This window comes from Microtus ochrogaster, unplaced genomic scaffold (assembly GCF_000317375.1).
Source record: "Microtus ochrogaster isolate Prairie Vole_2 unplaced genomic scaffold, MicOch1.0 UNK26, whole genome shotgun sequence".
Lineage (NCBI taxonomy): Eukaryota > Metazoa > Chordata > Mammalia > Rodentia > Cricetidae > Microtus > Microtus ochrogaster.
Genome location: NW_004949124.1, coordinates 2,424,789 through 2,437,971, shown reverse-complemented (window position 1 = coordinate 2,437,971; position 13,183 = coordinate 2,424,789). Strand labels below are relative to the sequence as shown.

Sequence of the window (13,183 nt, the reverse complement as noted above, 5' to 3'; positions counted from 1 at the left end):
ATTAAAGTGTATTATTCTCAGCATATCTCATGGAGCTACAAATAACCTCCATTTTCTTTTTTCTTAATGGCTTTGTTATGGAGATTTTATCTTCATCTCTGTTTTAAACAAATCTTAACTCTAGAAGAGAAAATAAACTATTATCAAGGAAGTAGGCCATTTCTTAGGACCACCACACTGAAGGATATGAATCTAATAAATTGGTAACTTTCTTATAAAACCTCATTCACAAGTTAAAATGACACAGGCACTTTCTCAGGCAGCCACTCTCTCCTCAGCTTCCTGCGTCCAGACAAGTCCCGTGGAGGTTCTCCTGCAGCAGCAGGCTGGATCTCATGTCCTCTTGTACGTCACATACCTATTAACTGTGTGCTGTGTTACTTTGTTGTTTGTTTGAGTCTGATCTTTTTGTTTGATTTTCTTGTTTTTTTTTGTTTGTTTGTTTAGTTTAGTTTAGTTTAGTTTAGTTTAGTTTAGTTTAGTTTTACTATGAGAACCCAGGCTGGCCTCAAACTTGACTCTTCTCGCCTCAGTCTTGCAGGTGCTAGGGTCTCAGTGCACACCATGCTGCTTGAGGCTTTTGGCAATAGACTTCTTTCTTGAAGGCAAGACCACATGCATTCTGCCTCTTTCTCTTTTGAAAAATACTTTATTGCTAATAAAGTATTTTTAAATGTCATATCATTATGACATTTTTATACATGCACATATGTATTTTGATCATGTTCACCCCGTTTTCTTATTTTGTCTCACCCCTACTGCCATTAATTTTTTTCTGGTTTTTGAATTGCCCACCTTCTACTTTTTCTCTTTTGATGTGACCAAATATAAAACTGTTTTACAGGAGTATAGGTGAGAGTTTGCTCACAAGTGTGTAGATCTCTTTCTAGTACCTGTACCACTGGAAAATGCCTGTTCCCCCGCCAATTATTAGTGCATATAAATCCTCAAGAGGGGTTAAGGTCCCATAAGGCTCCCCTTTTTCATCTATCACAGGACCCAGTCTTGTGCAGGTAATTGCAGCTGCTGTCAGGACAATAGTCATGCCGTTAAGAAGGCAGTCGTCCACTCTGCTCGGTCCCTTCTCGTTGCTCCTATATTATATCGGCTCCTTCCATGGTATTTATGGAGCCTTGGAGGGATACTATAGATGTCTTATTTATGACTGGAGATTCAAGACTCATTACCAGTTATGAGTTCCTGCAGTCACATAGCTCCATGGAAAAAGGAGCTGCTCTGAGCTGACAGCTGCATCAGTCTAGTTATTTAGAAGACAGTTGGAAACACATCATAGCCACTTAGTAACTTTCTCTCTAGAGCCTATGACCTCCCAGCCATGGGCTTTTGACTAGTTCACATATGAGATGTGCATTCCTTCTTGTGGGCTAGACATCAGATCAGATCAGTGAACCGCTGGTTATCTCCATAAAAGATTGTCACTATTGCACTAATTGGCACATCTTGCCTGGCCAGCTGATACTGTGTGAGCACACGTGCGTACACACACACACACACACACACACACACACTGTATAAGACTGTTGGTGACAATTCTCTCCTCCTAGCAGTTTGTGTGGCACCCTGCGGCATTATGAAGGCTAGTTATCAGGGAGGTTGCATTAGCCCATTTCCAGATTGATTTCTCTGTGTCCTGTGATCAATGTATATGGCATCTTTAGCAATAGGATTTTTTCATCTGGTTCTGGAGAAGAACCAATTGAGTGACATTTGTCTACATTGTTTCAGGGCTTTAGGGGTCTCACTGACAGACTGAAAATCTCATAGGGAGATAATTCCTAGCCTTGGGATTTTTGTTTAAAAACACGTGGCTTCAGGGTGCTGATTTATCTACCCACATAGGGCATTTTCATTTCAAACATTTAAAGAAAAATGTTTTGATTAGCTTATTGAGTACCAGAATTCCTCATTAGTATTGGTTGACCCTTCCTCCCCACCACCTCTTCCCAGTTCTTCCTACCTCCCACCCATATTTCTTTTTATCTTCTGCTATTTCTACCCCTGCTTTTAAATCACATGCATTTTGCTACACAACTACCTCTCTTTAAAGAATCTTTCCTGGATTCCACTTGTGCTGACTTCTTCAAAAATGCATATGTACATAAAATAAAAGTTAAGTTTGTATATGAGAGCTGTGGTATTTGTGTCTTTGACCTCGAGTTACCTCATTTAGTACATAATTTTCTAACTCCATTTTCATGCTATTTCATAATTTCATTTTTCTTTATGGCTGAACAGAATTCTGTTGTGTATATAACCACACAGTTTCTCTGCCCATTCAACAATAGATGAACATCTGTACTGATTCTATCTACTTGCTTTTATGAATAAAACATCAATGAACATGGATGTGCAAGTCTCTATGGTGGGATATGGAGTCCTGTAGGTTTGTGCCTAGGTCTTTGGAAGCCCTGTTTTTAGCTGTTTCTAGAAACATTCACACTGATCTATGTGGTAACTACCCCAGATTACATGCCCACAAGTGTCTTCACCAGCATCTGTTGTCCCTCGCCTCTCGACAACAACCTTTCCAGCTGGAGTGACACGGATTCTCAAAGTAGTTTTCATTTTCATTTATTTGACGAATAAGAATATTGAATACATTTTCAAACATTTGTCAGCCATTTGTCTTGCTTTTTTTAAGAACTGTGTTCAGTTTGTAGCTTATTTTTAAAAACTGCATTATCTGCTTCCTTGTTTTGCTAATAGGGCCGTTTGTGTGTTTTGTACATTCTCCCCATAGGATGAGGAGCTCATGAGGATTTCTTCACTCACTCAGCTGTGTCGCTTACAACTTTTTCACTTCGTGATTCCTTTCCTGTCTGTTGATTGTCACTCCTATTTTGTGAGGGGCTGTAGTCCTGTTGAGAAAGTGCCTGCCTAGGCCTGTATCTTAAGTGTTCCCTCTACTTTTCCTTTGACAGTTTCAGAGTTCTGGCTTTTCTGTTGAGGTCTTTCTTTTTGGAGTCGATGTTTGTGCAGGTGGAAGATAAAGATCTCAGTTTTTTCTTCTGATTGTAGACACAAAATTTTTGTTGAAGAGACCGTCTTTTCTCCGGTGTGTATTTTGGCATATTTGTCAAAAATTAAGTGGCTTAGCTGTGTGAGCTTATCTCTGGGTCCTCTATTCTATCCACGCCTGCACATGTCTGTCTTTGTGCCAGTGCCATGCTGCTTTTGTTACTATGGCTCGGTAGTATAACTTAATACCCTCTGGTATCATTCTTTCTGCTCAGGATTGCTTTGAGTATCTGGGGGTGTTTCATGCTTCCATATGAATTAAAAAACCCACTCCTCTTATTTCTATGAAAAATAATGCTGGAATATAGATGGAGAGTGCATTTATTTGTAGATCGCTTTTGGCAAGACAGCTGTTTTCACAATATTATTCTGATCCATGAGCATGGTGTGGCTTTTCAATCTGCTAGTGTTTTCTTCTGTGTTTTATACTTTACATTTAGAGGTTTTTTCCACTTTTTTAGTTAGCTTTAGTCCAAGATTTCTTAATTTTTTTTGTTTATTGTGAGTGGGATTGTTGAATTAGGAGCGGCGGGGCTGCGTCCCCAGCACCCAGCCGCCTGCACGGCTAGTTTAGCTTATGTCCCGAAATAATTACACGGAAACTGTATTCTTTTAAACACTGCCTGGCCCCAATAGTTCCAGCCTCTTATTGGCTAGCTCTTACATATTGATCTAACCCATTTCTATTATTCTATGTAGTCCACGAGCCAGCTTACCAGGAATGATCTTAACCTGCATCTGCCTGGAGTGCGGGAACCACGGCGACTCACCCTCTCAACTTCTTTCTCCCAGCATCCTGTTCTGTTTACTCCACCCACCTAAGGGTTGGCCTATCAAGGGGCCTAGGCAGTTTCTTTATTCCTTAACCAATGAAATCAACAGATTGATATACGACACTCCCACATCATGGGATTATTTCTTTCTTAGTATGTTTGTCATTTGTACGTAAGAAAGTACCTGATTTTTCTGTGTTGATATCATACCATGTCACTGTGCCTAGAGTGTTTATAAGCTCTTACATATAAAATTAATATCTACAGATAGGGATGCTCAACTAACTTAGTTGGGAGAGTGATTTTAGCTATTTTTTTTAAAAATGGGATATTTTAAATTAGTTTCAGTCTTATTTGTTGTAAATATGTATAGAACAGAAGCAGAAAAAAAATCCCTAACACTATAAAGTGGATCAAATATTATGATGCAAGCATTTGAATAAAATTCTTTGAATGAGAAATACAAAGAATGATAATTGACTGGAAAGTATGATGAAATGTGAGAATCCATTGAATTAAAGAAGAACATAGAGGAAAAAGAGAATCATATGAGGAAGCATAGTAACAAGAATTTTCATAGTACTTACAAGGGAGGCGAAGAGAAGCAGCATTAGGAAACCGTGGCACTTGGGGTGTGATTGAGGAGAAAGTGGGTAAAGGCCCTCTTAAGCCTATGTCAGATGAGCTGACATTTGAAATGCTCACGAGTCTCAAAGTTTTTAATGCTGACATGATACTGCACCAAAACATCCACCCCTGACCTCACGTGGTTCACAAGTCTCAAAATTTTTAATGCTGACATGATACTGCACCAAAACATCCACCCCTACCTCACATGGTTCGTGACTGTCGAATTGTGCACAGCTAATCAAACTGTTGTTTTAAGTTACTTCAGGCTCCGAGTATAAGGTAAAGTCAGCGAATTTGTATTTATTAGACATGGGTTGCATTATGTGTATGAAAATACTTTTTAAAAATACACAAAATAAAGCACTTATGATGCCAGGCATTTAGGACAAAACACACTCAGCTAGTACTTGAAGTCCTTCTGAAAAAAAAAAGTGTGACTTTAAATATTTCAAAAGTAACACTTAAATGACAACTGAGGGTATAATAGACAAGCCGCGAGGGACTTAACAGCTTCCAGATCCACCAGAGACCTGCTCCCCAGAAGACATGGAGAAAATATTGATTTACTCATTACTTGATCTCCTCACAAGGCCTTGGAAATAGTCCCAAGGGTCCCCAGCAGAAGCAGAACATTTCTTATCCTGAGATTTTCCTTCCCATGTCCTCTCAAAGATGCCACTCCAGACCAGGACGGCCACGAGCACAAGGTTCCATACATTCTCACACTTCAAATTCCAGTTTCTTTGAAACTTGGGTTACGGTGTCCACCATGCCCAGCTGATAACTTTGAATTTATGGTTTAAGCGCAGACCAGCCAAGCCTGCTAAAACAGTATATTGGACATCAAACAAGATTTGGCTCCATGTGGTGGGGAACAGAAAGGAAAACCACAAGACAAGAAAGAGTGGTGCACTCTTTCCGCACTCCATTCCTTAACTAGGATGTCCTGTGCATGTGCTCTGAGCGGATCCTCAGGCAGGCCACCTCGCTGCAGGTGAGGCGTGTGCCAGCAACAACAAGCATAATTTCCATCCTTAGGTCTGCTGAAAATCAGAGTCCCCTTCCCCAAATTTGTAATTATATTCTAAAATTATAAGGTGTGCTTTTGTGGTAGTCATTTTAAGAGAAAGTGTAAAGGAATTATTTGGGTGAACCTTAAGGCTTTTCATCTGCCTTGCATTTATTGGTGAGACATAAACAATGCAATGACAACTTTGCAGTAATAGTAAAAAGATGCAAGATGGACTCTGTACCTGACAGTTGTTTGTTAACCAGAATTTCAGTAGATAATTTGACCAATGTTTTCAATTATCCTTTTTCTTGTTACTAGAGTATGTGTAAACTGTCATAACATTTTTAGTGCTGGGATAGATTAGCTGTTATATTTATTATAAGCCTGTGTCATTTTTGTAAAAAAAAAAAAAGATTGGCACTGCCATCTTTTTGTTTCTTTTAAAATCAGATATTTCATCTGGATGGTAGTGGTGCACAACGTTAGTCCTAGCATTGGGAGGCACAGGCAGGAGGATCTCTGAGCTCAAGGCCAGTCTGGACTACAGAGTGAGTTCCAGGACAGCCAGAGCTGCACAGAGAAACCCTGTCTAAAAAACAAAACAAAACAAATAAAAACCCCACAAAACATTGGTGCTGGAGAGATGGCTCAGTGGTTAAGAGCACTGGCTGCTCTTTCAGAGGTCCTGAGTTCAATTGTCACTAGCCTGCATGGCAGCTCACAACTGTCTAATTCCAGAGGGATCTGACGCCCTCACACAGACAAAACACCAGTACTCATAAGATAAAATTAAATAAATTAAAAAAAATCTTTTAAAAAATGTTGTTACGCCGGGCGGTGGTGGCGTACACCTTTAATCCCAGCACTTGGGAGGCAGAGGCAGGCGGATCTCTGTGAGTTCGAGACCAGCCTGGTCTACAAGAGCTAGTTCCAGGACAGGCTCCAAAACCACATAGAAACCCTGCCTCGAAAAACCAAAAAAAAAAAAAAAGTTGTTACTTGGTAACTCTTAAAATTAGTATAGTTCATATGACTTCTAAGTAAAATATTTAGGCTTTGATATTAGATGGAAAGTAGTTGTTAAAAACATTTTACTTGTATATTTTTAATCAAACAGAATTTTGCATCAACAAATAAATGTTCTGAAATAAGAAGCTTTATATGGAATAATTTTAGGTCTTTTGGCAATAGAAAGATGGTAAAGGGCGTCCCCATTTCCCCGGTCTCCAGTGGTGCTAGTCCTTTTCCGAGCAGCAGGCCATTCAAGGAAAAGTGAGAGTGGCGCTGTGTAAGGCTGACCAGTCAACACGTGTGGCTTTGCCAGTCTGTCTTTTGATGTCGTTCTTCTGTCCTACCTCCCTCTGGGGAAACACCTTTCCTTTAGTCATTCTTGCTCCACTTCATGTCTTCATGCACTTGCTTTCCATGGTGCTTCTGCGTAGGATCTCTCATTTTGAGTTTTGCCATGTTTCTGCATTAGATGGTGGTCAAGCATCTGGGGAGTAAATACCAGAGGTGAAGTGCCAGTCTCCTATCAGAGAGGTTCCTGGTGGCAGGTGCTCTGTCGTTGGTGACATTTATATTAATCACTTGAGTGATAAGGGGTGGTGTCAGCCAGGTTTTCCTACTGCCATGGTGCTATATTCATTATACTAGATTCTGTATATTCACCAGTAACTATGTTAAATTCATTAGTGACAATCCATGCTCATCATATTTGTTTTATTATTTGATTTTATTGTCTAGGTGCTATCATTATTTTATTATTGAAAGATTTTTAGCTTTGGATGTTGGAAATTGATATACCCTTCTTGTTTCTTCTTCTTGCTTATGTTCTGGTGTTCTAAGACTCCCCCTATCCCCCTTCTCTGACACGGTCTCACTGTATAGACCAGGCTGGCCTCAAACTCAGAGAGATCCATTTGCTTCAGTGCTGCAGTTAAAGCGGTGCACCACCCTGCCTGGCTCTACATCCTTTTGCATATGCTCTCTGTATGAGCTGTTTTCTTGCCTTTCCCAGTATTTAGATACACACATTCCTTGGCTGATAACCCCTTCTTTGATCTTCAAAGACAGCAGTGGCAAGTTGAGTCTTTACACTTCCATTTTGATACTGAAGCCCCCTTCCCCACCCCAACCTCTTCTACTTTTAAGGGCTTTTATTATTACTTTTGGTTTACTAAATTAATCTAGGTTAATTTTCCAGTGTTAACCTTAGCTATGTAGCAACCTCTGCTGCCTGTTGTATGTAATGGGACATATGCAGCAGTTCAAGAGTTGGTACATTGAGGGATTTGTCGTGGTTCTGCTAGTTGCTAGCATAGTCTGGGTTGTGGAGAGCTAGTGATATACTTAGCTTGAGAATTTGATAAAGGTGTAAATAGATGAGAAAGTATCTAGAAAGTGATCAATGGCAATCTAAAGGATGAAAGAACTATTAACCTATGTTAGAATGAAACTAAGTTGACTACAAATGAAAAGCCTTATCTTGCCAGCATATGCCATCAGTGAATGTTTATTTCCTCAATTTCAAACAAGGGTGCATAAAGTCTGCCAAGAGATGGGTTATTTCTAGGGTAATCTCTACTCTTGTCGAAGACAATGGGATAAGCCATAAGCCATGCATGCTTTTTTTTTTTTTTTTTGGTTTGTTTTCCTTCTCAATTTTGTGGTTTTTCAAGTTTGGAATTGTGTTTAAAAATGTTTGCTTTAGAAGATCATTTGCTTGCTTGCTTGTGTTTTATGTCTTGCCTTTTCTTTGAGAACAAGCATCTGTGAAGCCTAATACCACAGCATACTGCAACAGGATTCTTGAAGGAAAAGGTCATAAATTAATGGTCTGCCTCCACTCAAGAAAATTTGAAAAGCCAGAGGCTTTGTGGAAATTGATCCCCTCAGTAGAGGGGTGGAGAACATTACCCATTTGTTACATGAGGAGTTCCAGGAAGATGGCTCTTGCCTTTGTCTCTGTGACACTAGTGTCTTGACTGAGGTTGCCATTCTGGGAACTGTGACTGCTTGTTAACTAGTTTCTGGATTTATTGCTATGGCTACTGTTGCATACAGGTGCCCACTCAGTCACTACTGTTTCTTGGGATCCTTGAGGTAGTGTTTTCACTCATCGTATGCATCTGCTCATATTATTTATTCTCAGTTAATTAGAGGCCTTTGGATAGCATTTCTTGATTTCTTTCTTCAGAATTGAAAATACCATGGAAGGGAACAGTTGTCTAGCTACTTTGGTTTCTGGTGTCTTGTTCATAGTGCTACAGAAGATACCATATTGCATTAGCAGATATACAGACATTGATGATAGTTCTTAAGCTATCACCATGGTTCAGTTCTGTAATAGATGAGTAACACAGATGTTTTTATGATTCCTTAATTGTATGCCATCTGTACTAAAATGAGTGAAAGAAAAAAGTAATGGCACACAAGTTTACTTACTAAGGAAGAAAGTGAATGCTCGAAGTTAGCAATACGTTCAGTTGAGCCAGGAGGTGGTGCACACCTTTAATCCTAGCACTTGAGAGACAGAAGCAGGTGGGTTTTTAAGGTCCTACAGAGGAAGCTTCAGGACATCCAGTGATACACAGGAAAGGGAAAAACAGAACAAAACCACATTCAATTGAATAGTTTCTTCTAGCAAAGGAATGTCAGGAAGAACAAAGTGAAATTATAGATTATGGTCCGTGGGAAGGACAGAGTGCCTAGGGGTTTCTCACTTGTCCTTGATAGTGATTGGTGCTGATGCTGTGTAGGTGGGAAGGGAAGATGGCAAAGGCCCCAGAGAAGGACTGAAGTCTCTTGGAGGAGAGGAGAGAGGTTGGGTGATGCAGCTGTTTTTTCTTTTTCTTACATTTATTTATATGTGTGTGTAAATGTGGATGCCATTGTTGAGGCAGTCAAGTCTCTCCTAACACGTGAGGTCTGGGGTTGAACTCAGAACACCAGGATAGTTTCTGAGCTGTCTTTCCAGCCCTAGAACATTCTTTACAAATGTGAACATGGTATAATTAAGCATTTGTAGAAACTGTACAGCTTTAAGGAGGAGAATGGTTTATACAGTTGGACTTGTAATGAGTAATAATTCTCTGAGCCTATACATTATACATAATATATGGAGAGAAATTCAAGTATATATTGGAGGCAAGCTGCTTAGAATATACATTGCAATATTTTTATAAAGGTTTATTAATATTTTTTAAGTTATGTGTGTTTGTCCCTGTGTGTAGGTATGTACTCATGAGTATAGGTGCCTGTGGATACCTAGAGGTGTCAGATCTCTTGGAGCTTGAGGTATAAGTGGTTGCGAATTACCCAATATGGGTGCTGAGAACCACCACGAGCCTTTTCTTCAGGCCCTTCACACTGATTTAAAACATTTGATGCCTACAAAGTAGGGTTAGATAGCATGCTGGGAGACAGAGGTATAATGGTCAGATTGTTGTGAGTTTAAGGCCAGTCTAGGCTACAAAGTGAGTTTGAGGCTATCTCAGGCTTAGGCTACATAGTAGGAAGCATTTCAGAAAGCCTCAGCCATGCAGTAGATAGTTACCTGATTCATTGTTGTCTTAAGAACTAATGAAATAAAATGCTCAGACTAATACCAAGCATGTTGTTAGCATTCACCAAACATCTTTATAATTACACTATTTTTTCATCAAATAGCCTGTATTGAAAAGAATCATTGGCAAATATTAAAAACAAAAATATGACTGTTGAAATAAGCTCAGTTATTAGGACAAAAGAGAAAAATCATAAAATCTGGGGAGTGATTGGTAGGGTATTTCGTGGATGAGCTTGGGTTGTCTTCTTCCTGGATGCTAGCCACAGTGGCCGCACTGAGGGATGGAGGACTGTGGGAAATGCTCTGAAATGCTGAGGAAATAGTGATTTGGAACCTCAAATTCTATTTTTAGCCAAACCAGCTTCCAAAGTTAAGAACCAAAAATACATTTCAGGAATGTGAGGACAGAAACAATTTTCAAAAGGAAGGACTAACAGAAGGGCACAAGCAAAGAGGTCAGCAAGCTTGGGGTCAAGTCGAAATATTAACAACATTTCTGTCATGTTGAGGAATGTGATAGAGAAGTAAACAGTATTTGGAGCAGCCGAGTGATCCATATAAATTCAGTGAGAAGGGGGGTGGTAAGAGGCATACAGTTTGAGCATCATTTTACTTTTTAATAATTAAACTTAAATTTAAACCGAAGTCTTCCTGTTTACACAGTGGTAGAATTAAGAGCTGTTTTGGTTGGTGGAACTTAATAATTGAATTCAGTGTTGATGGAGCTGTGTGGTTCAACAGACTTACCAAGTAAAGAAGGGTAAAAAAGCAAAGGAATGAAATGGAATGTTCTGCTTCCAAGCCAGTCAAGCTGAGGTCAGCATACTGTCTGCCAAGGGGTAGGAAGTCCATGTTTCATTTTATGGGCAGTGCTGTCCCTGTGGCAGCCATACTGTCCCGGTGGCACCTAATGCTCCCTGACATTGTTAGACTGCAGTAGCTATAGATGGTATACATGATCAGATGGGAGGGCTGAGTGCTAGGAAAGCCTGGATTGTAGAGAACAAGGGAAGGGGCAAAAAATCCTTAATTTCAACTGAAGACAGGGAAAAATGGGAGAAGGGGAACCCTAAGAAGTATAACAGGAAAAGATAAAAAAAAATTAGGAAATCTTACCCCTAGATGTCTAGTAGAGATAAGAGATTCTCAGATTGGTCTTAACCTAAATTATAAGGGAGTAGGGGATAGGTAAACCATGGCATATCTGTATTTCAGAACAGCACTGCGTGTTTGCAAGGTATTACCCATCATCCCTACTGCTGAGATGAGTGTTGTGGTTATTGTGATAGAGTCAGAGAGGAGGATTCTCAGTGGCATCACGGAGATGAACCTGTACATGGACTGGCAAGACTGAGGACCAAAGTGCTTTGTTAGGAATCAGAAAGAACTCTTGTGTTTGGCTCAGTAGCAAGAACTTTTGGCCTTTACTACATATGCTGTCTTTATTGCCTAACTGCCTTTGCTTCACAGTTTACTTTCCAATGCTCCTAGGTAAAATTATTATAAGACAGAAGGGTCATTCGGTTGGCCTAGAGAGTTACTATGTGTAGCCCAAGCTTTTCATGCCTTGTGAGCTTCTTCAGAGACTGCATAGGCTGTCCTGAGTCAGGCATCTCCCACAAAAGCTCAAGAGGTTGTGGCCAGGGAAGAATGGTTAGGGAAGGCTGGTGGTGAAGGCTGGGTAGGCATCTGAAGCACAGGTGGGTTTACCAAGACTGCCTTTTGAGCAGTAAAGTGGGTCTACCTTTGAGATAGCTAGTGTGACCACATACACGCTCAAGGGATGTGCTTAGTAACATTCTAGAGTTTCCCTTTTCATTTAAGTAAAATCTGGTGATACTGTTGAAAATAGCCTTTGCATTTAGTTTGAGAGTATAGAAAACGAAATATTAGAGAATTCCTCCATGACCTGAGACAGTTCTTTTTTCCTACTTGATAAACAGTAGTACCTTAAGATTATAATGGCAAGCTGTGACTTAAACGAGATTTTTAAGAATTTTATAAACCCTAGGATAACCAAACTCCTATAAAAAAAAAGATACTGTGGCTTAGCTGTTTAATTCAAGATGAGTGCTAAATTTATAATGTTATAGAATGCTTATGATAGTAAATATAGTAAAAAATTTGAGAACTTGAAAGTTATATTTAGTACAATGTGAATATTGTTCTTGAAGTTCATGCAAATGCTTGTTAATTTTTTTTTTTTTTAGGCTGGGCCATGCAAGTTGCTGCCTTTATCTTCATTCATAGGAAGTGGAAGGATGATAAGAGCCATTTTGAAGACATGATTGATTATTTTTGTGACATCCATGAACCACTCCAACTTCTCATCTTTCCAGAAGGAACTGACCTCACAGGTAAGGCATCTAGGGTTTGGATCACAGAATTTAAAACCTTATAAACCACTAGTTAAATCTTTTAATCCTAACATGAGATATGTGACTATCAACAAAATTAATGGATGACCCCAAGGTCACTCAATTAATGGTACCCAAACCAGACCTGGTGGTACAATCCTAAAGGTCCAGCTACTCATGAGACTGATGCAGGCAGATCACAAGTTTAAACCAGCCATAGCAACTCAGTGGTCAGTGTCTCAACATAAACAGTAAGGTGATGGCCGTGAGTTATGCTCAGTGGTAGAGCATATACCAGACTGGTAGGCTGGTCCATTTCTGGTACTGTGGGTGAGGGAAGACCAAAGAGAAAGGACATTTGTAAAATAGAGTTTTACGCTGGGTGGTAGTGGCACACACCTTTAGCCCCAGCTTTCAAGAGGCAGAGATAGGTGGATCTCTGAGTTCAAGGCCAACCTCACTCAGGCCAGGCAAGTGCTCCACTACTACAGAGCTATATACCCAGCTCCACATGATTATTTCTGCAAGTTAAAATGATACTTACATTGTAGGGCCAGCTTGCAAAAGCCGTGTTTGTTGTATAGAGAAAGTAGAGTGGTCAGGGAGCTTTAAAGTAATTTTATAAAACTAACATCTACAGATGATTTTTATTGAGTCGGGGAAACTCCTCCCTCCCTCCCCCCTTTCTCCCTCCTTCCTTCCTCCCTTTTTTTTTAATGGGCTAACAAAAGTATTTCACTCATTTGATTTAAAAGTATTTTTTAATTATTAGAGTTATCTTTAAATTTGGATTTTTATTTTT

At 39.7% G+C, this 13,183-nt stretch overlaps 1 protein-coding gene across 3 annotated transcripts in view; it reads left to right on the top strand.

The window, feature by feature from the left end:
- The window catches only part of Lclat1 (lysocardiolipin acyltransferase 1), a 131,271-nt gene that overhangs the window by 59,953 nt on the left and 58,135 nt on the right, over positions 1 to 13,183 (top strand). For all 3 annotated transcript variants that reach the window (XM_005367948.1, XM_026789690.1, XM_026789691.1), the window contains exon 4: positions 12,235 to 12,381. In XM_005367948.1, coding sequence (XP_005368005.1) covers positions 12,235 to 12,381 — 147 coding nt within the window. The remainder of the gene's footprint in view (positions 1 to 12,234; positions 12,382 to 13,183) is intronic.